The 25,291-nt window shown below is 33.9% G+C and overlaps 3 protein-coding genes across 4 annotated transcripts; 1 reads left to right on the top strand and 2 right to left on the bottom strand.

Annotated features, from left to right (window-relative positions):
- Window positions 1–962: 962 nt before the first annotated feature.
- On the bottom strand, window positions 963–7,521 carry LOC123216918 (vacuolar-sorting protein BRO1-like). The gene is made up of 8 exons (XM_044637577.1): window positions 6,713–7,521; window positions 4,346–5,296; window positions 3,850–3,939; window positions 3,538–3,606; window positions 3,004–3,144; window positions 2,575–2,623; window positions 2,263–2,366; window positions 963–1,643 (listed from the first exon to the last, which is right to left on the bottom strand). The coding sequence occupies exons 1-8, from the start codon at window positions 7,400–7,402 to the stop codon at window positions 1,116–1,118; spliced, it is 2,622 nt and encodes an 873-aa protein (XP_044493512.1). The 5' UTR covers window positions 7,403–7,521; the 3' UTR covers window positions 963–1,115.
- A 2,077-nt stretch (window positions 7,522–9,598) lies between these two features.
- LOC123217370 (sarcoplasmic reticulum histidine-rich calcium-binding protein-like) lies at window positions 9,599–13,333 on the top strand. Of its 2 annotated transcripts, none has more exons than XM_044638371.1 (3): window positions 9,599–9,733; window positions 10,845–10,928; window positions 12,097–13,333. In XM_044638371.1, exon 3 carries the CDS (start codon window positions 12,122–12,124, stop codon window positions 13,058–13,060), a length of 939 nt encoding a protein of 312 aa, XP_044494306.1. In that variant the 5' UTR covers window positions 9,599–9,733; window positions 10,845–10,928; window positions 12,097–12,121; the 3' UTR covers window positions 13,061–13,333. The 2 variants fall into 2 exon arrangements, with proteins under 2 accessions (XP_044494306.1, XP_044494305.1); XM_044638370.1 differs by having other exon boundaries at window positions 12,063–13,333.
- A 5,974-nt stretch (window positions 13,334–19,307) lies between these two features.
- On the bottom strand, window positions 19,308–22,618 carry LOC123217261 (ATP synthase subunit beta, mitochondrial). Its single transcript, XM_044638165.1, has 9 exons — window positions 22,065–22,618; window positions 21,703–21,778; window positions 21,513–21,601; window positions 21,228–21,345; window positions 21,036–21,139; window positions 20,776–20,934; window positions 20,451–20,675; window positions 20,058–20,369; window positions 19,308–19,755 (listed from the first exon to the last, which is right to left on the bottom strand). The coding sequence occupies exons 1-9, from the start codon at window positions 22,545–22,547 to the stop codon at window positions 19,642–19,644; spliced, it is 1,680 nt and encodes a 559-aa protein (XP_044494100.1). The 5' UTR covers window positions 22,548–22,618; the 3' UTR covers window positions 19,308–19,641.
- Window positions 22,619–25,291: the final 2,673 nt, after the last annotated feature.

The raw sequence follows: 25,291 nt of genomic DNA, 5'->3' as shown, positions 1-25,291 counted from the left end.
TCCCACATTTTTCAAACATTTTATTTAACCCCTAAATTATTATCAAATATCCCCTTTACATTACATATGAACTAAATTTAACAAATAAAATCAATTTTTGAGATAATGTGACAACCCAGGATGATATGATAACATATTTGGCGTGACTGATGTGTTTATGTCACATGTTTATATAGCAAATCATATAGAGACAAGTTTTCTAGTCTAATTTAATTAATTGAATATTTTATTAATATTATTTTTTCTAATAATTTCAAGAGTTCTATTTTAAGTTTAAGAAGCTACCAAATATAATAAAGAGTTTTTAGAAATATTTTTTTAAGAAAGTTTAATTTTAGTAAAATCTATTAATATTATTTACTAGAGTTATAGTTTCTTAAAATTTTGGATTAATTAATATTTTTAATTTTAGTTAAACTAGTATAATAAGTTTTCCTAATTTAGTTAAGAATATAAGTTTTGTAATTCAAAGCAATTAATCAATTAATTTATCATATTATCAATTAAATTCAATTGAATTTTTTTAAAAAAATATTGTTTTCTTAAGAATTACTTTTATTCAATTATTGTAATATTTCTAACTTTATAGATACAATAATAGTCAATTACGCGTATATAAATAAAATAATATAAATCTTTTTTAAAAATTAAAAAGTTAAAAATAACGGTTACATTTAAGATGTTGATGAGAAAATAGTTTTTTAAAGACATAACATGAGAATTATCATTTAAACAAACGTTGGGCGGAAAATAGTCATTTGGCCAAATAGAAATAGGAATATGATAGGCATAATATGGGCAGCAAGCTGATACAAGGTGAGATAACATTACATTCATTCAATGTATGGTTCTTTCATCCATTTGTTCTCTTCATCCAGAGGCCATGTCATTTTTTCTCATTTTTTAATTTTTTTAATTTTTTTTAAATCATTTGGGTTTCTGCTGCTGAATTTATAAAATGATTGAGAAAAAAAATTGTCTTGCATAAATCTGAATATATGAAATCCTCAGGCTATACAAAGCAATACCAAAAGCCGAAAAAACACCACCATACACAAATGTAGAATCTAGCTGTACCAAGATGAAATAAAGAAAACATAATTGATGCAGCACAATTATTGCTTATAATACCCACCTTGGTTAGGATACGTGTATGGCCGCGGAATTGTATAGGGGGGATGTGGCTGAGGTCCAGGGTGTTGTCCATGGGCATTGTAGTAAGGTCCCCGCCACCCTGGGTAGGCAGGTTGGCCATACTCGTGGCTTGGCGGTGGCTGTTGTGGATGTGAAGGTTGGTAGGGAGCAGCTTGAGCAGGGGGTGGATGATAAGGATATGATTGCTGCGGGGTGCCATAGGGGAGAGGCGGGTGGCCATAACTGGGCATAGTTGGCTGCTCTGGCGGTCGGTAGTACGGACTTTGGGGCTGTGGCATGGGTGGTCCGTGTGAGGGCTCTGTTTGCGGCGGTGCACTTGACCTTTGACTTTGATGAGGGTAGTTGCCATCGTAAGAACTAGAGGTCTTGCGGTCCTGGAAACTGAGAGCTGCCATGTTTCTCTGTACATCTTCCATCATTTCTCTACACTGGATGTTTCTGGTCATAACAAAATCACTGCATTGTTGCTTGACATTTGTGATCGCATCCTGCTTGACATGCAAAGACATGAGAAATATCCATGAAAGTAGGCAGGTCTACACAATAATCACTTGTTTCCATTAAAAAAAAAAAGAAATAAAATAACCTTCACTAATAACAAAGAGGATACAATTAGCTGGATTTGAGTTGAGTCAAGCTTGAAATCAATGGTGAAGCTTGAGCTCAGCTCAATAAGACTTAGTACCAAATCACTTAGCCAAAATGACGTTATTTCACCTCTAAGTAATACAAAAAACGATGTTGTTTTGCTACACTTATAACATAACTGTGGCTTATAACGACATCATTTTGAATTAAACAAAATGATATCGTTTTGCTATACTTCCTTATTGTCACTGCAGTTTAAAACAACAACATTTTAAATTGAACAAAAAAACAAGTTATCAATAAAATCGAGTCGCCTGCAAGTCAGTCGAGCCAAACAACTCCTAGCTCCACCTCAAGCTCATTACCCTACCAAAGCTCGAACTCACTCCTTCACAATTTGATCCGAGCTCAATCAAGCTAAGTTGGCAATCAAACTCGGGCCAATTCGACTCAAATGCAGGCATTAGATACAATGACTCAAATATTCCAAACTTAAGCATGCAATGAGTGATTTTTTACCTGAAGGGTAACATAAAACTTCAATCCCTCATTAAGGTTCTCCTTGATTTCTCGATACTTGGCTATGGCAGCTTGAATTTGCTTGTAACACTTTTCTCGGGATGCTGAGATGAAGAAAGAAATAAACAAAATCAAACAAAAATAACAATACTTTGCTAACAATGGATGCAGCACTTGAATGAGGATGATGCAAACTAAAAAAATATCGTTTTAACACACAAACAAATGAAATATTAAATAGAAGCTCACAAAATTGTCAATCAAGATATAAAATAAGCATGGTGCCGCCAAATAGGAAGCAAAGGACTTTACCTTTGTAGTCTTCAAGATTAAAAATGGTGGAAAACTCCTCATTTTGAGCCTGACAAAAGGAACACAGAAACCAGTTGTTTACACATACTGATTCTAGAATTAGCTCTATTAAAAAGGAACATGTGAAAAAAAAAAATCCACATTTTAAAAACAAGAAAACTATGTGCACTCAGTTTTGAGTACCCAATTATGTATCTAAATTATGTGTCATCATGTAATTGGGTGATTTTGAATTAAAAATAAAATAACACTCAATCAAATAACAACACATCATCTAGCTAGCTAAAACTGGGTGCATATAGCATGGCTCTCTAAAATAAAAGGGAATAGAATGCTATGCACTTGTTGTAGGACATTGTAGAGGTTTTCTGAAGTACTGAAATGAGAACTAAGTGAGTTTAGAAACCATGGTAGAAGCAAGACATAAACCTGAATTTGATACAATAATTGTTCTTGTGCCTCAATGTTATGGGCAATGTCTTCACAAATATGATCGTACTTCGAAATCTCCTTTCTAAATAGATCCTCATGTGATCCAGTGATAGTCATCAATTTAGGTAGTATGTCATCCTGAAGCCACATACATATATATCATAAGCCAAACCAAGTATACACCAGAAGCAATAATCACTGGCACTGACACATAAATAAAAAGAGAAATCAATATAGAAAATTTTTGCTTCATCCATAAAAAGAAGCCTCTGAAATGTACCATAGATAAAAATGCAACAATTAATTTGCAACAGAGAAACAATCACCAATAACCAAGTACCATTACGGAAGGCACAACACATGAATTTACCGATAGGAAATTAAGCCATCGATTCAAAGGTTACATCTTCATGTACATTTTACCGAATATACCCATGTTTAAGGAACTTCAGGTAAAAAATAAATTAAGAGAAAGGCTACATTAAATCGAGAAGTTAGCTACAACATCAACACCAAAGAAATTAAGCAGACCTTTCTTTTCATCTCTTTGAGCATGTCTTCAAGGCCAGCCCTTTGAGCACCAAGAGTCTCCAATTGCCTCTGCAAACATCAAGAACAGTCCTCGCGTTAATTGCAGCAAACAGAAAAAAAACAGATATCGCTCATTGCTAGTGGACTAAAATGAACGGTTTCTACGATCATAATTGTTGGGCCCCCTGATTAATTTTTTTTCCTTTATTCTTTTTTGGTTGAAATGGAGAAGATGGGAGAAAAACTAGTACAGAAATCATAACAAGTTTAGAACATGAGCACAAAAGAATTAGAATGAAAATTAGAAATTACCAAGCTCTGCTTCAAGGCCCCCACAATAGCATCCTCAGTTGCATCCAAAGACATTATCGGCTTGGCCAGAGTAGGAAGAGCAGATTCTATCTGAAAAGAGAGAAATCCAAATACGTAAGGGCACATGTAATAATCCAACAGGCAGAAAATTTATTGTATTAAATTTTAAACCTATAAAGAAAATGTCCAATTAAAAACAGCCAACTTGAAAATCCTTAAGCTGACCAACCATCCAAATTGAAGAATTCAAAAATGGTTAGCGAGTAACCAAGAGAGAAAGAAAGCAATTGCTTTCAAGATTCTTATTAGCATGCAAGTTCCATCATACACCCTAACACTGTTCAAAATTTTAAATTAAATAAAAATGAAGATTGACACACAAATATTGGCAAAAGATAATTTGCTCCCTGCAAGACCTATAGTATAAGGATAGAGCAGAAATAAAACAACTAGATTACACAAATTAGAACAAGGGCACACGGTTAGAGATGCTTACTGGACGACGATCAAGGATTGACATGAGTGCAGCATTATCTCTGACTGAACGCTCAATTCGAGTATCACTTTCTGCAGCTTGCTTTAAGTTACCTGCAAATCTATTTAACCTATCCTGCAAATTCTTCGTCAGAGTGCTGGACTGCGGCCTAGTCCATCTAGTTCCAAACTGACTTCTAAATTGAGCATCTTCAGTTGCTTCTTTCTGCAAAAGTTCCTCAGTTTGGACAAGCAATTCCTGGTTCACCCTCTTCAGATCCCTAAGTTGCTGTAACTCAGCTTCCAAACCAGCTGGACCACCACTGATCTGCACGGCTTCCACATCCTCTTTAAGATTGGTAGGAACAGTCATATTCCCTTCCAAGGCAAGAACAGAATCTGGCAGGTCCATTTCCTTGAGCCTCACCCGAGTTAGTTCACTCCCTTGCTGCAGTCTCTCAGCTTGTGTCCTGATGACATCATCAACCATTTCGGTATACCTGGAAAGTGCTTTTGCACTACTATCAGGAACAAGACTTGAAAACATCTTCTCCTTGCTTGCATCCAATACCTCATTCATTGAAATTGGCTTTACCATGGAAAATGCTGGCAGAGGTGGTAAAGAACTGGGGGAAGGTACCCTCATGAGGTAAACTCTATCATTTTCCTTCACAGCTCTCTCAAGATTGCGATTAAGATTGGCATCTAACTTGGTCATTGCATCCAAAAGTTGCGCTGCAGCACCCTTCGAGGACTTCTTTGCCTCAGTTAAAGCACTAATACCACTCTTCAACCGTGCAATTTCTTCTGCAATCTCTTCTTTCTCATGCAGCTCTAAACTATACCTATAGCAAGCTTCAGCATAGAATAGAGCAGCTTTAAGCTGTACATGAGAAATCCATCCCTTATCCAAATGATCCTTCAGAGGCGCAACATTCAGTGCTGCTAAAGCTTCCTCATAATATAGCCCAACCTTTAATTAAACACATGATAAATAAGTTATACAAGTGATCAAGTAAATCCTGAGTAGAGACAGTCTTATAATATTTATGGGGCCACAACCAACAAACAACATCACTTCAAATTTTTTTAAATTCAAAATGATCAACAAATTTCAAAACTGTTTGGAGTCGCACAAATATGGGGCTTTAGTCAATCATTCAGACCCATGGTTTGCCCTGGCAAGTTCCAGATTCAATTCCTAAGTGTTGCCTACAGATTAAAATCCATTATTTTTCTAGTGGCTGCAGTCTCAAATATGAGTCAATAAAAATCAAAATAAAAAATTAGAAGTTTTAGATCACACAAAAACTTGGATAACTAGTTATAGAGAATTTCAAATTTGCTTTGCATTCCGTATCATCTCAATACACTAAATCTCATAAATTATCAACTACAAAATCCAAATAAATATGCAATTTTTATAGCTAAATTTAGATACAAAATCACAACATAGAAAACCCAACACCAATATCCCTCACCTTTCAATCACTTGTCATTCTTAAATGCCATCTAAATTTAAGTCAACTTCATATTGTTCAACAAAAAAGTTCCACAAACAGCTAAACCATCGCACTATACACAGACCTGGTTAGAACAAAAAAAAGTGCAGCTGGTTGGATCCAGCCTATTCTTGAAATAAACAACTTGCACATACTCCCTATCCAAAAAACATCAATACACCAAGCACTACACTTAGATTTATTGGATTTTTTGCTAAAATATCGGCATTAGACCCAAAACTCCTGGCAAATGGCCAGTTAAACGAGGATACAAAAGAATCAATTCCATTTTTCATGTGATCTCCTCTTACATACATATACATACATAAACCCATGACATCACAATAATTGTGCAGAATTTCACATTCTGTATTCACTACAGTTTAGCATTACCTCTCATCTTAACATACTAAAACTAGCAAGGTAAAGATCACAAAAATCCACATAAAATTTGCAATCCTTTAAATAGCTTCTACATTCAAAATCACGCTGAAAAAACCTAACACCAATATCCCTCATCCTTCCTAAAATATTTTCATTCTTAAATCAACAAACTCATCGTCAAAACTCAAGTCAACTTCATAACAGTACTAATCAAAGTTCAACAAAAACTTCCACAATTCACAGCTAAATCATCGCAGTTATAACATTACAACCTCAAACCTCAGAAATCAGGCAATACAAAATCCAAATAAACATATATTTCTTATATATTTAGAATACCCCTAAATCCTAAAAGTTAAGCACTGCAAAATCTATATATTTACACAATCTAAACTTATGTCAAAACAGTTTCTCATTTCATCATAATGCAATATATAAGAACATTTATTGAATTAATTAATTAATCAATCAATCGAAGCTTTAAAAATAAAATAAGCACTAACTTGTCTAGAAATTTTGGCGCAAACACCAGGCGTACTCTCTTTAGCAATCGTATTCTCAAACACACACTCTTGAGCTTGGGCCAGCATCAACCTCTCCAACATTCCGGCGCACTCGAGGCCTACGTCCACCGTCGTGGAGCTCGCCATACTCGCCTTCGTGGACGCATTATCTCTCAAATAAGCAAACGCTCCGGCCGCCGAAATGAACGCGTGCGAGGCCTGCCGCCGCCCCTCCACAGTGGCGCGATCAAACGACAGCCCAATCTGACTATAAACCGCCCCCAAGTTAAACAGCACCGCTGCCTTCTCCAGATGAATGTTCTGCTGACTGGCCTTCTGCTTGGTCTTAAACGCGTCGTACCACAAAAACGTCAGCGTATTGATGTGGTCCTTGTCAGGGGAGATAGGGAAGCGCGTCTCCACGAGGCAGAGGGCCTTGAAGTAATTTATGAAGAGATCGCGGCGCGTGGAGGGCGTGGGGTCGGGTACACGCTCGATGTCGGAGCGGAGTTGCTTGAGAACGAGGAGATCATCCTCGAGATTGATCGCTTCGCGCTCAGAGTAAGTGAGGGAAATGAAATTGCGCAAGGGACGGTAGAGGTCAATTGAAGACGTCTTCTTTTCGACGATGGCGAGCATGATGTTCGTGGAGGCAGAGGAGGAGCCAATGGAAGGTGATGACGTGGACATGATTCGAGAGAGTGGAATCAGAAATTTGGAAGAGAATATTGATGAAGAAGAAGAAGAAGAAGCTGAAGATGAAGAGTGCCTTGACTCGCAGGATTATTTTTTTTTTAATTAACTTTTTTGTTTTTATTTTATTTTATTTTCTTCTTGGCGAAGTAAACTAAAGAATTATCAGTAAATGATTACCATTATTATTTATGTATTTTCCTCGAGCCACCGAAGAAAGTTACGCAAATGACCAAGATTCTGGGCCTACAATGGGAAACGATCACTTTCAGTTTGAAGACCATACAGTTGACTAAGAACGTTTTGGACCCGAACCTTTTAAAACTTGAATTCTTACCCATCATATAGTTCTGTTAGTTTTTTCTGTCAGTTTAATTATAAATTTTTTATTTATTTTTTTAGTATAATTACAAAAGCACCCTTATAAATTGATGTTTCTCCCTCTCATTCTTCAAATAAAAAATCAAATTAATTCAAAACGCTACTTGTTTCTTCACTTTCCAATATAACAAAAGAAAATATTTTCCCAGTATCCAAACATAATTCTATAAGGATTCAAAGTTTTAAAGATGTGAAACCAAAGGGTAATTTTTTTTGTTTTTATGTATACACAAAGTGAGGAAAGAAAATGATGTCAAGGATAAGTTTTGCTTTGTCCCATCAACACTAAAATCAGGACAATAATTCCACTTCCTATTATCAGTTTCATTTGGAGATTCTATCATCAGGTGAGTTTCGCCGCTATTGCCTGCCATGTTACTAAGCTTTGGCTGAGAATAAGTCTTTTAGTCTTATAGAAAAGGCCAAAGGATTTATTCCTACTGAAATATTACTCTTTTTTTCAAATTTTTATTTATTCATTTATTATATTTTAAAATTTTAAATACCAATTTATGAGTTATTAAAATTACCAACATTTGTTAATTTTAAAATTTTATTTTTTTATAAACTCTAAAAATTAACAATTTCTTCTTATACTTAAGTTTTGAAAAGTTATGAATTTCCTCTTAAAGTTTCATTTTTTTAGTGAATATTTTGATGAATAACAACTCTCTGGCACTCTCCCAATGATATTTCTCCCTCTTCAGTATTGTCTCTCCTTCTCAGTCATCTCTCCTAACACCACTCATTTGTTTAGATGATGAACTAAATAAATCATTCATCATCCAAAAAAATGAGCAGCGCTGAGAGAGATGGCCAAGAAGGAGAGACAGTGTCGGAGAAGGAGAGATATCATTGAGAGAGCATCCAAGAAGCCATCTTTTGCCAAAAAATTCATTGAAAATTTGAAACCCTATGGGAGAATATGTAACTTTTTAAAACTTATGTTTGAAAAAATTGTTAGTTTTTAGGGTTTACGAAGAAAAATGAGAAAGAGTTTTATTTTTTTAATATTATTGGTCAAATAATAATTTTATCTCTAAAACTAATGGATTTAGTTAACTTTAACAACTTGTAAGTGGATATTTCGGTTTTTAAAATATGATAAACAAAAACTTGAAAAAAAGGTCAACTTTATGTGGGAATAGGTCCTTGGCTTTTAGAAACTCATAATCATATATCACAAGTTGTGTAAAAGAGGTTGATACATACAAAGCTATAATAGAACCAAATTGAATTCGAACCCATGTTCTATAAATTTGTGCTAAGCGTAGGGTTGGATTTGAACCGAGTCTGTTCGAGTTCAACCTTGATTCAAACGAGTCTAAAATGAGTCAATCTTATACAAGTTCATTCAAGCTCGAGCTACTCATTAAATTTACCAATTAAAAATTTTGATATAAAACGATGTCGTTTTGACTAATATGTATTAAAACAACATCGTTTTAATATATATTGATCAAAACAAGTTTAAGTTTGACTAAAACAAGTTTAAGTTTGACTTTCACAAGTTCAAACTAATATGTATTAAAACGACGTCGTTTTGATCAATATATATTAAAACGACATTGTTTTAATAACAAAATAATTAAAAATTCGAGCTTGAAATGAGTCAAATTGAGTTCAAGTTTAGCTTTCACGAGTTCAAACTCGAATTTGAATTCGAGCTCTATTATATATAGATCGAGCCGAGCTCGAGAGCTTGAGCCCAGCTTGAACCCAGCCCTGGCTAAGCGGAAACAACAAACCCTGGCCTGGACCAGCCCAAGTACCAGGGAAACGCGCTCCAAGCCTCTAACTTATCCGTGCGCATGTAAAATTTTAATATAAATTTATGATTAAACCTGAGACGTTTCTGGGAGAGAGAGAAGTCAAGCACAAGCCGTAGTTTTTAAGCAAAGAATCCCCAGTTCGTCAGATCTCTATCACCATACAATTGTACTCCAGGTCAGGTTTTTTTTTTTCTTTATTTTCTTTTAAAGGTTTTGTTGTGATTTCAGTTTGTAATCGTTATTACTTTTTTGCTCGTGAATTGATTATTTTTAGGTCTTTCTAATTTAATTGCATTGCTGGTGGGTTTAATTTGTGTTTTGAGTTCTATTGTTTATGGTTTTGGGGTAGAAAGATAGGTTGTATGTTTTCTTTGTTATGTTCTTCGCAAAGTTATTGGCTTCAGGTTGATTTATGATGCAATAATTAGGCTTTTGATCTTAGTGGATTTTAATTGTTAGACCTTATTATAGCTTGATTCTTCCTCTATATTTTGTGGTTTATTGTGTTAATGGGTTGGGTGATAAATGCCCAACTTTAAGTTTTCTCCTTTTTTTTCTCGGGGGGATTTTTATGACTGTAATTCATGTTATGTGAAGGGTTATGATATTGTAATTTTTTTTTTTTTTGTTTTAAGCTTGTTGATTGCTATTTTAGGGTTTAGCATATCGTTGTTTCAGAACGTTTTACTCATGAGGGTTTATTGTTAGTGGGCTGGGTGATAAAAGCCCAACTTTAAGTCTTCTTCTTCTTTTTTCTTGGGGGATTTTTATAATCGTTATATAATGGTTTGATTTGTTATTTATGTTATTTGAAGGGTTAAGACTTCAATTGGTTTTAGGGTTTAGGGATTATGTGATTAATGTCTTTGTTATGAAAACACCCTTCTTTAGGCTTTTATCAGAAAACTTTGCTTTATTTTGTTATGACTTTTTTTTTTGTTGTTGTTTTTTGTGATAACCATTCTTTTGGCTTGTTGATTGCTATTTTAGGGTTTAGCTTATTGTTGTTTTGGAAGGTTTTACTCATTAGGGTTTATGTTTAGTTTAGTTTAGTTTGTTTTGTAGTGTGCAAAAATGATTTTGATGGACATTTTTCACTTTAGTTCCAGGGTATTTTGATAGAGTTTGTGTTTCAATTTACATTTTAACTGTGGAAATTTAGAGCCTCTTAGTAGTATTCTGATGCTATTGGAATTGCCTTGATCTGTATGGCATATAATTGTTATGTAGCTAAAAATGCAAAATTCTGACACCTGATCACGAATTATTGAATTTCTTATTTGTAGATCTGTTTTTGACGGTGTGGGAAATTCCAATTTTGGACCTTTGAGCTAGGCTTACCATATCAAGATTGTGCCAGTTCATATAAGGTAAGAAAGTTTGAATCAAATTTGTTTGATCTTGTTTGTTTATCATATTTCGGATTTTGTTCTTCTTTTCACTTATATTTTGCTAATTAATCAGCTAAATAGGATATAGATGCACATTATTTTCAAGCAATGACTAGTTTAGCATTTTTCTTTTGAGATGAGGGCAATATATATTATGTTTTAATTTATCCAAGTATGGAATTCCATTTTTCTTTTTTTGGTAACCGGGGACCTGCCCATATTGGTTAGAATTCCATTTTTCTTAACAGAAAACATGAAGGAATTTTATTTTTTTTCATAATTGGTGCTAGAGTTCTTTCAGTTTCTTTTCAAGTTCAAAATAGTTATTCATGAAGCAACTGGAAAACTTCTATATTATTTTCGCTTTTGTGTGAGCTTTATACAAAATGACAGTGGAGTTTTATGCAGGATAGAACTTCGGGTATAGAAAAAAAAAAAAATCCCAAGTTGTTTAAATCAGTGAGAAATTTGATTGAATTTGACACAATGGTTGGCACTTTATGAGATGAAATATTATAACTTGGTTATTTTATGATGTCAAAATTTTAAATGCATTTTGTTTTCATACTCTTTGTGAGTGGTGTAATTGAGCTGAGTTACTTGCAGTTTGACTTGAATAAAATATCAATAAATCTCTAAAAGTTATAAATTTTTCACTTACATCTCTAACTTTTGACTTTAAATATGAAAAGATAATTGATAAATATTAAAGTTATAGGTTTAAATGTAATTTTTCAAGCTAAGCTCGAGTCAATTGTTCATTTCTCGAGCTCAGGCGTGAGTCAATAACTTTCCTGCTTGGTGGGCCTGAGTTTGAGCTTTGTATAATGCCATGAAGCTCAGCTCGAGAGTTGAGTCAAGCAACTTGGCTTGGCTCAATTACACATCTACACCCCTACTATTTGTCATATATGTTGAAATTTCCTAATCTGTATGATAGTAGAGCTTCATGTTAATTATAAGTTTGGTTTGATCACAGTAGCTCATACTGATGACAGGATTGTTTGGAGAAATGTATAAATTTGTTTACTTATGGATTACATACAGCTATCAATTTTATGAAGACCTAATTTGATGATAGAAGAGCTAACATTGTTTCTTCTCTTCTGTGAGATGTACATTTGGTCATCATCATACGAAAATGCAGGAATTGAGCTGGTTTTTATATATAAATGGACTGCAAGAAGTTCATCCAGTTGGTGGAGGAGAAAAAGAAGAGAGCTTTGGAGAGGAAAGAAGCCCCTCTAAAATGGGAGCAGAAGCTAGAAGCTGCTGCAAAGGCAAAGGCTGATGCTGAAGCCAAGGAGAGGAAGTCAAAGGCCGCAAAGCATAAAAGAAGATCTGTGTCTAATTCTGATTCTGAAAGTGATAGTGATAGCAGTGACGAGGGTAGAAGGAGAAGAAGAAGAGGCCACAAGAAGCACAGAAAGCATGCCCACTCTGATTCAGGTGACAATGAGAAGAGGAGGGAGAAAAAATCGAAAAGAAAGCCAAAGAGACGATCCCCGAGCTCTAGTGATGATAGCAGTGATGAATATGAGAGTGGATCCGACGAAGAGAGGAATAAAAAACAAAGTCATAGAAGACACAGGCATAACGATGTAAGGTCAGATTCTCAGAGTGAATCTAAAGAACGGAGGAGGAAGAAGCGAAACCATAAAAGACACAGGTGCAATGATTCAAGTTCAAATTCTGATGTTTCTGATTCTTCTAGCAAGGATGGTAGAACCCGAAGGAAAAGTTGTGTGAAGCATCATATACGTCACCAACGGTTGCACAGTGTGGACTCAAAATCATCCGATTCTGATGGCAACAGGCCCGACCAGATAAGCAGATCACTGGGAATGTCATCAGATGACAACAATGGAGAAGCAGACAAGCAACTGAGACACAAAAGCAGCCGGCATCATCACCATCATCATCGTCGTAAACATCATCACAATCACTCAGATGATAGTAATCATCACCATCCTGTGAATGAAGACAGAATTCTACATACCAACTCAGATGTCAAGAACATTCAATCGCTTTCCAATTCTGCAGAATACAATGGAAAGTACCAAACAGAACACACTGACAAAAGCAACGGCAATGGTTCTTCTGAGTGTTAGACCAAGTCAGGAATATTCCTTGTCATGGTCCATCAAGTTACTGGATTGTTTGTTTTTCTTTCTTTGTATCTTAAAACTTTGGTTTGGATTTATTATTGATATGATTATTACTAGAACTTGCCCATTTATTTTCTAGATTAATGTTGTAACACTCTTAGTCTCACGGGTTTCTTTTTTAGTTTGAACAATTTCTATTTCTCGTGATGAATATTTTTTCACTTATTTTGTGGATTTTTCTTTATAAATTCTTGTGAGATATGGTATCCTGCTCTAGTTTGATGCTTAAGAGTTTTGACATGCAAACACAATGATGCTGTAGAACTGCAAAATTGGATTTATTAGCTGGGCGAGAAATTGGATCCTCAAGCATTCGGAAGAAAGAATCACTAACACTGTTAGCTCAATGATAATGTAACATTGTATATCTCACCCAAAAGACTATTTGTCAGAAGTTCTTCAACATCTTCGCACTCGAGACTCCTTCCCCTACAAGAACTGAAGTTACTTCCTGCAAAGGAGACAACACTGCCATTGTAACTTTTTGATAACGTTATTTTATCTTTAATTTAAAATTATCTGATTATATAATAACATATTATTTTTGTATTTAAATTATATATCAAAAGAGTGTACATATAATTTTATTATTTTAAATAATGGGCGAAACCATGAGTGTAAACAAGTCAAACCATTCACAAATCGCTTGTGACTTAGTTAGTATGTGTACTCATGGTCGCCCTAGTGTAAAATATCAATAAATTCTTAAAAATTTTAAATATTTTTACACCTTTAAAATTTTATTGACCATATAAATTACAAGATTAAAATGCCATTTTTCTTTTATAAATTATAAAGTTTAATCATAATCTAAAATATTTATTGGACATACAAATATAAAGATTAAAACTCATATTACATAAAACCAATTAGATTATGTTAAAATTTAATTAACACATTTATATATTATTCATTTTACTCAAATTTATTAAATGTTAGACTCTCTTTCATTCTTTTTATTTGAGACTTTAACACCCTTAAATGTAACTATCATAGGTGGATATAGACACGTCAATTGGGCCGAGTCAAATGGAGGCCCAGCCCGAAGCACGAAAAAAAGCCCAGGCACGACAAAGCCCGGCCCGATACTGTAGCGTGTCGGGCCGGGCCCATGGGCTTATCGGGTCGGGCTTTGGGCTTTAATATTAAACTCATGGGTTGGCCCGGCTCGGCACTGTTCATATATATATATATATATATATATATATATATATATATATATATATAATTTTTTTTAATTTTTTCTTCTGCCAAATGACAGAAGCCCAGGCAGAACGCTTCTGCCTAGCAGAACGGCTTCTGCCTTGGCAGAAGCCGTTGGCTAGCTTCTGCCTTGTGGGCTTATCGGGTCGGGCTTTGGGCTTTAATATTAAACCCATGGGTTGGCCCGGCCCGACACTGTTCATATATATATATAATTTTTTTTAATTTTTTCTTCTGCCAAATGACAGAAGCTGCTTCTGCCTGGTGGCAGAAGCCCAGGCAGAACGCTTCTGCCTAGCAGAACGGCTTCTGCCTTGGCAGAAGCCGTTGGCTAGCTTCTGCCTTGTGGCAGAAGCCGTTGGGTAGCTTCTGCCACAAGGGAGAGGCAGAAGCCGTTGGCAACGGCTACTGGCACTAGTAGCCGTTGCCAAACTTTGTTTTAATTTTTTTTTTAATTAATTGATTTTTTCCTATAAAAACCTATTCAATTTTCCATTTTCATTTTCAATTACAATTACAAATTTCTCAAACTCTCAATCTCTCAAACTCTCAATCTCAACTATTTATTATATTTTTAATTTCATTTTATTTTAATTTTATCATTACAAAATATTACAAATGGCTCCAATGTCAAATGAATTCAATCCATTTGAATATTATCATGCTGGCGCTGATGATATTATTGATGATGCACAAGGTGGGATAGGTAGAGCACCAACAGGTGAAAGTGGTACGGGTACAGGTTCGCATTGTTCGACAGAGAGAAAAAGAAAACAAACGTCAATGGTATGGGAACACTTTGATAGAATAGAGGAAACAATAGAGGGGAAATTAATTCGTCGAGCAGTATGCAAACATTGCGGTTCTTGTTTAACATGTGCAAGTACAAGTGGGACGGGACATCTTCGCCGACATGTTACTGATTACTGTAAAAAAATTCCACATGAACTTAGAGGACAAAAACAAATTGCATTCACCAGATCGCGATCTGTTGGTCCAGGTGCCACTTCAGCAGGAGGTCCGAGCGGTTCTGGACATATGGGAGAAATGTCAACTTTTACGTACGATCAAATGAAGGTTCGAGATTATATGGCCAGGTATGTCGTTGCTTCTGATTAACCTTTTAGTTATGCAGAAGATGAAATTTTAGAATGGATGATGCAAAATAGTATTCAACCAGCATTTAGAAGAATTCTTAGGTCAACTCTTAGGTCAGATATATTGAGAAATTATGAACTAATGAAAATAAAAATTATTAGAGAATTAAGTAATTTTAATGGTGTTATTTCAATAACTTCTGATTTATGGATTGCTACAAATCAACGTATAGGGTATCTTTGTGCAACTGCTCATTATATTAATTCTGATTGGCAATTATGCAAAAAAGTTATTGCATTTAGAAATTTAGAATATTCACATAATGGTCTTGCAATTTATCGTTCATTAGCAAATATTTTTGATGAATATAAAATTAATAATTCTATTTTTTCAATTACTTTAGATAATGCTAAAAATAATAATAAAGTTATTGAATATATGTATAATCATTTATCTCCTCCATTTAATGGAAAATTATTTCATGTTAGGTGTGCATGTCATATTATTAATTTAATCGCTCAAAATGGCTTGAGTTTGGCAAAAAAATATTTAAAAGTAATTAAACATGCCATTGCATATATTTCATCATCCCCATCACGGGTACAAGCATATCATCAATTATGTAAATCAATGGGGTTAAGAAGGAAAAAATTAAAAATAGATATTAGCACTAGGTGGAATTCAACATATCTCATGTTAAAAGCATGCGAAGGGTATGAAGTTCCTATAACACGATACTTCAATATCCAACCAATGGATTCGCAAGATCCTATTTTTTTGACAGATCAAGATTGGGAAATAGCTATGGCTGTAATGAACTTGTTAGAGCTATTGAAAACAGCCATAGATCATTGCTCAGGTGTGTATTATCCGACAACTTGTTCTATAATATATAATATGGTAGAAATAAGTGATATATTTAAAGAACATAGGTATCGTCACTCTCATAATGCTTTTCAAAATATATGTATGCAAATGGAACAAAAATTTAAAAAATATTGGAGTGAAATTCCTTTACTTTATTCTGCAGCTACTATTTTAGATCCTAGGGCAAAAACTAATGCATTACAAAATTTATTTGATGTTATTAATGAAAATTTGTCAATTAATAGCAATACAAATTCTGTTGAATATGTTCAAGAATTTTTATTTGATATGTATAGTATTTATGAACAAAAATATGGAAAAACTGGACAAAGTTCTGCACCAGAGGTAAGCTCTGGTAGTTCAGGTAAAAAAAAGTCACGCATATGGTCTTTATTGCGCAAAGGTAAACAAACTGTTAGTCAAAGTACAAATTATAGTCAATTTTACAATTATATAAATATTGACCATTATCCTGAAATTGTTCAAAGATATAATGCTGAAAAACTAGATGTTTTGGCATGGTGGAAAGACAAGGCAGAAACCTTTCCTGTGCTTGCAGCCATGGCTCGAGATCTACTAACACCTCCGGTGTCAACTGTAGCATCGGAATCCGCTTTTAGTGCAGGGGGATGTGTGTTGGATGATAGACGATCCAATTTACATCCAAATATGGTCGAAGCGATAATGTGCATAAAAGATTGAATCAAAGCTGATTTTAAATTACAGAATCGTGTGACAGAAGATGTCTTTGAAGAATTCAAAGATTTGGATGTAGAAGATGAATAGATAAATATTATATAGTAGATAAATTTTATTTATGTTTTGTAATTTATACAATATGTAAATTAATTTATTTGTATTTTATTAACAATTTATAATATTTTTTATCATGTAACCACGGTATTCCTCCGCCATAAGTGAGGGATGATAAATAAAATATTCGGGGTACTGTCCTCGATTTTAATAATTGAAAAATAATTTGTGTTTAAAAATTTTAATTAACACTTTTTTTTAAAATATTTAATAAGGCCTGGCCCGGCCCGTTTAAAGCCCGTTAGTATATGGGCCGGGCTTTGGGCCTTTATATTTTAAAGGGTCGGCCCGGCCCGAAGGCCCATTACTGTTTGGGCCTCGGGCCCGGCCCATTAGCCCAACGGGCCATGCTGGAGTCGGCCCGGCCCATTGACGTCTCTAGGTGGATAGATTTGAGTGATGAGGTGACGGGTTTTGCTGAGATCCACGCGTCGTGTTGATGCTTGATCCAATAAAAGTGGCAATAAAGTTGTTCCGGTCGTAAGGATTTGGTTTTAGTTGATCGTAGGCAGACCTGGCCACGGGCCGGTTTGGCCCGTGAGCCGAATGAAAGTCGGCCTGGATAAAACCGAAACTATAAGAACCGAAACCAGATTTTAACGGTTCGATTCCGATTTATATAATTTGAAATCGTAAATCGCCGGTTCACATCCGGTTTATGAACCGACGGTTTAGGGTTTCTGAACTGATAATTATATATTTCTTTTGATTTTTTTAAATTAAAAAAAAAAGAACCAACTATTCCCTGCATACCGTTGGTTCCCTACAAATATGCAGGGGACCGGGTCCCCTGCATATTTCAAAATCTTTTGAAGGGGACCAAGATTTATATTTTTTGTAAATTCCGTATCACCCCCTCTTTTTTTAAAATTTTTTATAAAAATTTTTCCTATATATATCCATTCAATCTCTCAACTATCCCACACTAAATCCTTCAAACTCTCTCATTCTCATTCTTTCAATTTTTAATACTCTCTCAATCTTTCAATCAAATTCTCTTAAATTTAATTAAATTCTTTCTTTATTTTTTATTAATTTCAATTTCAATTTTTATTATACAATTCATAATTAATTATATAATTTATTCTTATAATTAATTTTATTTTTTATTTTTTATTATTTTTTCTAATTAATTATATAAATTATTTTTTATTATGCAAAAGTAAAAGAACTACGTAGGCTTTAATTATTCTAAATCTCAAGAAGATACGTAGGAAGTTTAATTGAAAAATTAAATCCAAGTCTTTCTTTTAATTTTCAATTATTGTAATTAATAATTTAAAAATTAAATCAAGATCATGTATTAGAATTGACGGTTCAATGTCGGTTTCGAACCGGGGTCATGAACCGGAACCGTCAGTTCCAAACTGATTACAAACCGTCTTATTACGGTTTCGATTAGAGTCCTTATTTTTTCGAACTATGAACCAACAGTTTCGAATCGAAACCACCGGTTCATGAACCATGGCCAGGACTCGTAGGCATTGCATCTCCAGTGACTTTCATAGGTAATTTTTATGGAAGTGTTTCTCTGGCACCCTGAGGTTTAGCGCAAAGCACAGTCCCCCCAATTCTTTGGAAAACTAAACTCTCATCCATGTTAGTCGAATTGATAAAAAAAAACTTAATTTTCTATATGTTCATTGTTACATGCAACTTAAAATTTTAAATTTTGTGAAATTCACTTATTTTTTAAAAAAAAAATTATTTTTAGAAAGTATCATAAAAAATCTAAAAAAAATAATTGCTAAATTTTTTTTTTAAATCAACCAAAGAAAAAAAAAAAACTCTCTTACATGTCACTAATCTTCAAACTCAAATCAAATTATCAAACCAACATTTCAATTTGAGTTTGATTTGTTCAAAATGACAATGGGTTCGAATCCAAACAAACTTAATTCACCTCTAAAAAAGAAGTAATATAATAATAATAAAACTATGTACACAAATAATGATATATTATAATATAATTAAATATTATTTTACCTTTAATTTTTAATTATCTAGTCACATTATAATATATCACTATTTATACATAATATTACTGGTATAGTGATATGTTTCATATTTTTCGAATGCAAAAAAAAAATGAATCAACCATTTTGACACCAATGAAATAAACGATAAGCATACTTCCAAGTGCCAAATTTGAATGTCAATAATAGCAAGAACACATTGCAAAATGTCAATGAAAACATTAGAGGCGGTCTAAAGGAAGTTAAATTTGAGATCATTTAAAATTAAAAAACAATCCGATTGTTCTCTGAAATTATCCAAAAAGAAATATACATTGGCAGGGCCTCAAGTTCTATTCCACTTCCACTCTTTTTGGCAAAAACATTAACATTCAAAACAAGAAATAGGGAATTGAAGCTCCTGAAGTAGAAGAAGAAACAGTTTGGTCTCATAAAAAAATGAACACCATCATCAACATCGTGATCCTGTTGCTGGAATATCACCCAGCACCACCTACTTAAAATTATTTGATGTTTTGCAATAATCAAGAACTGGAAAAGGGGGCTGAAGAAAGAAGGGTGTTTGGTTTAGGCAGTAGATTCCTTGGCAATCTTATCAGCCTTGGCAATCACCTCGTCAATTCCTCCAACCATGTAAAATGACTGTTCTGGGAGGTCATCGTATTTTCCGTCCAACACTCCCTGTGAGAAACAACAAATAAAATTAATCATAATGCCCATCAAGGCAAGCCCCAATAGTCTATGGAATTGAGACAGTGATTTGACAAAGATTTCAACACTTGACCAGAAGTTTAAGGTAAGACCCACATGAATAAGAATCTCATTATCATGGTTACAAATTGTGTCACCAATAAATATTACATAAAATTATGATCGATACTGGGAATTTAATTTGACCTTCAAAGAAACTATTTTAACATATAGAAATAAGTCACTGTGTAGTTATGGTATATTATGAATATAAGCATAGAAAAGAAGTGTACCTGGAAACTGGAGATGCTCTCCTTCAAATCAACATACTTGCCAGGGGCACCTGTGAAAACCTCTGCCACATGGAAAGGCTGACTCAAGAACCGTTGAATCTTACGAGCACGAGCAACAACCAACTTGTCATCTTCACTGAGCTCATCCATACCCAAAATGGCGATAATATCCTGCAGATTCTTGTAGTTCTGAAGAACCTTCTGGACGCCACGAGCAGTGTTATAGTGTTCCTCACCCAAAACAAGAGGGGAAAGCATACGAGAAGTAGAATCAAGAGGATCAACAGCAGGATAGATACCAAGCTCAGAGATCTGTCAAAGCAAAAGTGCAGTAAATTAGATGAAAGATGACAGTATTGTTCCCACAACAACTTGTTACCAGTTTATTCATACCTGACGTGACAACACAGTTGTGGCATCCAAGTGAGCAAAAGTGGTAGCCGGAGCAGGATCTGTCAAGTCATCAGCAGGCACATAAATAGCTTGGACAGAAGTGATGGAACCTTTCCTGGTGGTCGTAATACGCTCCTGAAGACCTCCAAGATCTGTAGCCAAAGTTGGTTGGTAACCAACAGCAGATGGGATACGACCAAGCAAAGCAGACACCTCAGAGTTAGCCTGCAAGTCAACATAAAGAACAAAAACACTTTAGAACATTATCAACATGCAGTGAACAATCAGAGGTCCCCCAAAACTCCATGACAAGCAAGCTTCTCACCTGAGTGAAACGGAAAATATTGTCAATGAAGAGAAGCACATCCTGCCCCTCAGCATCACGGAAGTGCTCAGCGACGGTAAGCCCAGTTAGACCAACACGGGCACGAGCACCAGGGGACTCATTCATTTGACCATAGACAAGAGCACATTTACTTTCAGCCTAATTAAGCCAAAAAAAAAAAGATAAACAGTAAGATTTAAGTGTAACAACAAGATAAATATTTATATATAAATAGTACATTATAATAGTAGAATCTTGACCTGCTTATCCCCTAGCTTAATGACACCACTTTCAATCATTTCTCTGTACAAGTCATTACCCTCACGAGTACGTTCTCCAACACCAGCAAACACTGAGAAACCACCTGACCAAAGAAACCAAATAAAATTCAATAAAACATGGAGAGTAATATTTAAACAAGGACATTGGCAAATGCTTTTGTGAAAACAAACCATGAGCTTTAGCAACATTGTTGATAAGTTCCATGATAAGCACAGTTTTTCCGACACCAGCACCACCAAAAAGCCCAATCTTTCCTCCTTTTTGGTATGGAGCTAGGAGATCGACAACCTGTGGAAAGACGGAACTTAATAAAATTAGAATCTGCATCGCACTTCCATATATGAAAGTTCATCAAACATGTCAATAGAAGCACATCTTCATTCTTTGTTTACAAAAAACAGGTATAAGTAGTGGAAATTCAAATGTATTACAAAAATTTCAAATGAATTAAGTACCTTGATACCAGTAACAAGGATCTGCTGTTCAGTTGCTTGCTCAGCAAATGTGGGAGCTTCTCTGTGGATAGGCAAGAAGTGGTCGGTTTCTGTTGGAAATAAAACCCGTCAGAAAAGTTCCTATATCTAATTCAAGAACAATGCTGTCATCATAAATTGACCAGGTAATAACAAGCTTTCAGAATCTTACTGATTTCGCCTTTCTCATCAATAGGCTCTCCGAGGACATTCATGATTCGGCCAAGGGTAGCCCTACCCACAGGTATCTAAAATGCATATAAAAAACAATTATAAATCCAATTCAAATTACAACTTAAACTAAAATGTAGAAGTTTCTAACTATTTCACCCATTAAGACCTAAAAAAAAAAAGACATCAAGCCTTTCAAATAATCAAAACCATATAAATAACCAAACAAAAATCAATCTGCAAAATTAATATAAAACAAATCAAAAATTTCAGTCCCCAAACGCCCTAAAATAACTAAAAAATCGCATAAAAATAATCCATCACTTAGATCTACGATCGGCCGAATGATCTGCAAATACTCACAGTGATAGGAGATCCCGTGTTGAGGACGCGCTGGCCTCTGACCAACCCTTCAGTTCCATCCATAGCAATAGTCCGAACCGTCCCTCCTCCCAAGTGCTGCGCCACTTCAAGCACCAACCTAACAGAGTGATCGACGACTTCAAGAGCCGTCATGATCGGCGGAATGCCCTCATCGAATTTCACATCGACGACGGCACCGATAACCTGACACACCTTCCCGATCGCACCCTTGCCAGTGAACTCATCGGTAATCTTTCCGCCTCCACCCTTCTTGACGTCGGATTTGGGAGGAGCCGGAGCGGCCGCGGCAGCAGAAGAAGTCGAGTACTCGGCCACGCGCGAGAGGAGGAAGTTCGAGACGGGAGCAGCGACACGGAGCGTGGAGTAAGGTGAAGTGAGAGAAGAATTAGAGAACGGAGATTTAGATGACGATCGGCGGAGAGAAGAGCGGAGAAGCGAGTAGGCGAGTCTGCGAGAAGCCATCTGTCAGGGCTTCGATAGAGACAATGAGAGATACAGAGACTAAAGAGTTGCAGTTAGGGTTTGGGCTTTCCAGTGAAAGTGGCTTTTTGTATAGGCTCTGAGAGTGAAGTAAATCGGTAAAAAAGTAAAAACGTAATTTTATTTTTACTGTTGAACTGTTTTAATAGGAATAGAAAAATGAATACGGTGTCGTTTAAGTGTTTTAGCGCTGTGTTACGTAACAAGAAGTCACTGAGTCAACGATGTTTTAGACCAAACTAACGGAATTTTTTTCATTATTAATTATGAAGATAAATTTTTTAAATAAAGTTATGTTAAAATTAGGAGATGTAAATTTTTTATCAAAAGATTCAAAATTTTCCATACAACGAATAATTGAATTTGATTCGGTATAGGTTAAAATTAAATAAAAACTAATTAAATATTAATTTAAATTTAAAAAAATTGACTATGATATGTATATTTATAATATTAAATTTAATACTAATAATAATATGTAAGAATGTATTTAAATAATTTTTAATTAAAAATAATAATGAATAATATTACATAAATAAATCAATATTACTAATTTATTAATATAAATTAACATGACGACTAATAATTAAGTTATTCTGAAATTAAAAAAAATAAAATAAAGTTATGTAATTTCATAATATCAAGTTAGTTTATTTTATTAAGTTAGTAAAATTTATTTTTATTTGTATAATTTTATTTTAAAATAAAATTCAATCATATAATGATATTATCATTAATATTTCTTATACAAATTAAACTCTTCTTAATCACTTTATAACAATATCATACTCTATGATTAATTGTTAATCAATGCTTATTATAAATCATATTTTAAAATTCATTCGTGGGTGATTAGTTTGGCAGAACCAAAATGAAAAGGCTAAATATATTTTAACCCCAAGGTTTCTTGAAATGATTGAATTTTGGATTTAAAAAAAAATTGGCAAAATTTGAACAGACTTCAAAATATTACATTGTAAAACCTTAAATGGCAAATAATCCTAGAGGGGTTGAATTGGATTATCTAAAACTTTTAATCAAACAAAATTTTTTTAAGCAAATTTATAAACAATCACAACCAAACAAATAAATTCAATAAGATGTTCAAATAATTAAACACAAACTATATTCAATAATCTATCAAAGCATTGAACACATATATAAGCATACAGTTTACTTAGTAACTTATCACAAATATAAAACATAAAATAAAGAAAGTAAAGAAAGAAAATGTTCAAGATTTATAGTAGTTCGAAGCTTTCTTTTCCAAGCTTCCTACATCTACTTTTTCGAGCAAATCACTTAAAGTTCCACTAATAAATAATCTTCTTTTTATAATAGTTATTTGAGATTTCTACCACACACTATAGTTGATCTGGGATTGTATCCACAATAATAGTTTATTCGGAATTTTGTCGAAAACAGTTTGAATATAGAAAATAATATTTGTGAATACTTTTACAATGTTGATACAAGATAATAAGCACAAATGTATCTCTCAAAAATTTTGAGTTATGAGCTTATGTGAGATGAATTGGAGAAGAAAAAAGTATTTTTACATTATATTCTCTAACTTATTCCTCTTCAAAAAGTCTTCAATTATAGTCATAGATGGCTAAAATAGTTTAAATGACCATTAGTTGGGAGAATAAATCTGTTGAGCATCGAAACCAACAATTTTTGCAAAAATCTGAGAGACACACGAGCATGTGTCTAAGGCACACCGGTGTGTATCCTTTAATTTTTTACTTTTCACACTTGGTCAATCTTTGGCCAAAACTCTCAACAGTCGAATTTTCAAATGTACCACTTTAGGGATGAGTGTCCCACCTTACACTTTCAAAATTCTTGAATGTTTCAAATATAAAAAGACAAGCAAAGAGATGGGCATGTGTTGTAAGGCACACAGACATGTATCTAGTTTGACCATGTTGACTTTTCCTAAAACTACACAAAAAGGATATACGACCACTTTTCTTCGTGTTTTGACTTGATACATGGGATGTAAGTCTTGTTTATGCATTTATCAATTTGTGTCCACTTGGTAATATTTTTCACACATCCCTTAGACAATGTTATATATTCAAACTTATGTTTTTAATATCATCAAAACACCTAAGAGTTTAACATACATTCCGTTAAGTTATTTGATGGTGTAATTATAATTTTTAAAAACTATTGAGAGATATATTATTTTCAAAAATTATGTTCACTCTCAAACATACACTTTTTTGAAAAGGAAAAATACAATAAAAAAATTTATACAAATTGAGATTATTGTAATTTTATTTAATAAAATTTACTAATAAAAGTTAATAATATATAAGAATTTAGTTTTTTAAAACTTAAATAATAAAAAATTATCATTTTAATAAAATCGGTGGAAAATAATCCTTTTGGTCAAATGAAATATTCTTTTTGCTTCATAAATTTTCTTCCTTTTTTTTTTTAATTTTTCCCATATCCAAGTAAGTTTATAAGATTTATTTATTTAAAAATTGTTTATACATTTATAAGCATTGACAATTAGAGTGAACAAATTTTGATATGACATCCAAAAAATTGATTTAGGTTTAGCATTTTATGAATCGGATCATACTTGAGCTGATTCTTTCATAACTTATACACAACATTGTATTTAAATGTTTAAGTGTTGTGTTGCATTCAGATTGAGCTATTTTGTTTCAAAATGGGTTAGGATATGTCATGTATAAGTGAAAAATATA

This window comes from Mangifera indica, chromosome 5 (assembly GCF_011075055.1).
Source record: "Mangifera indica cultivar Alphonso chromosome 5, CATAS_Mindica_2.1, whole genome shotgun sequence".
Taxonomy (NCBI): Eukaryota; Viridiplantae; Streptophyta; class Magnoliopsida; order Sapindales; family Anacardiaceae; genus Mangifera; species Mangifera indica.
Note: the sequence above shows the minus strand (reverse complement) of the source record. Positions and strands in the feature narration are given on the sequence as shown.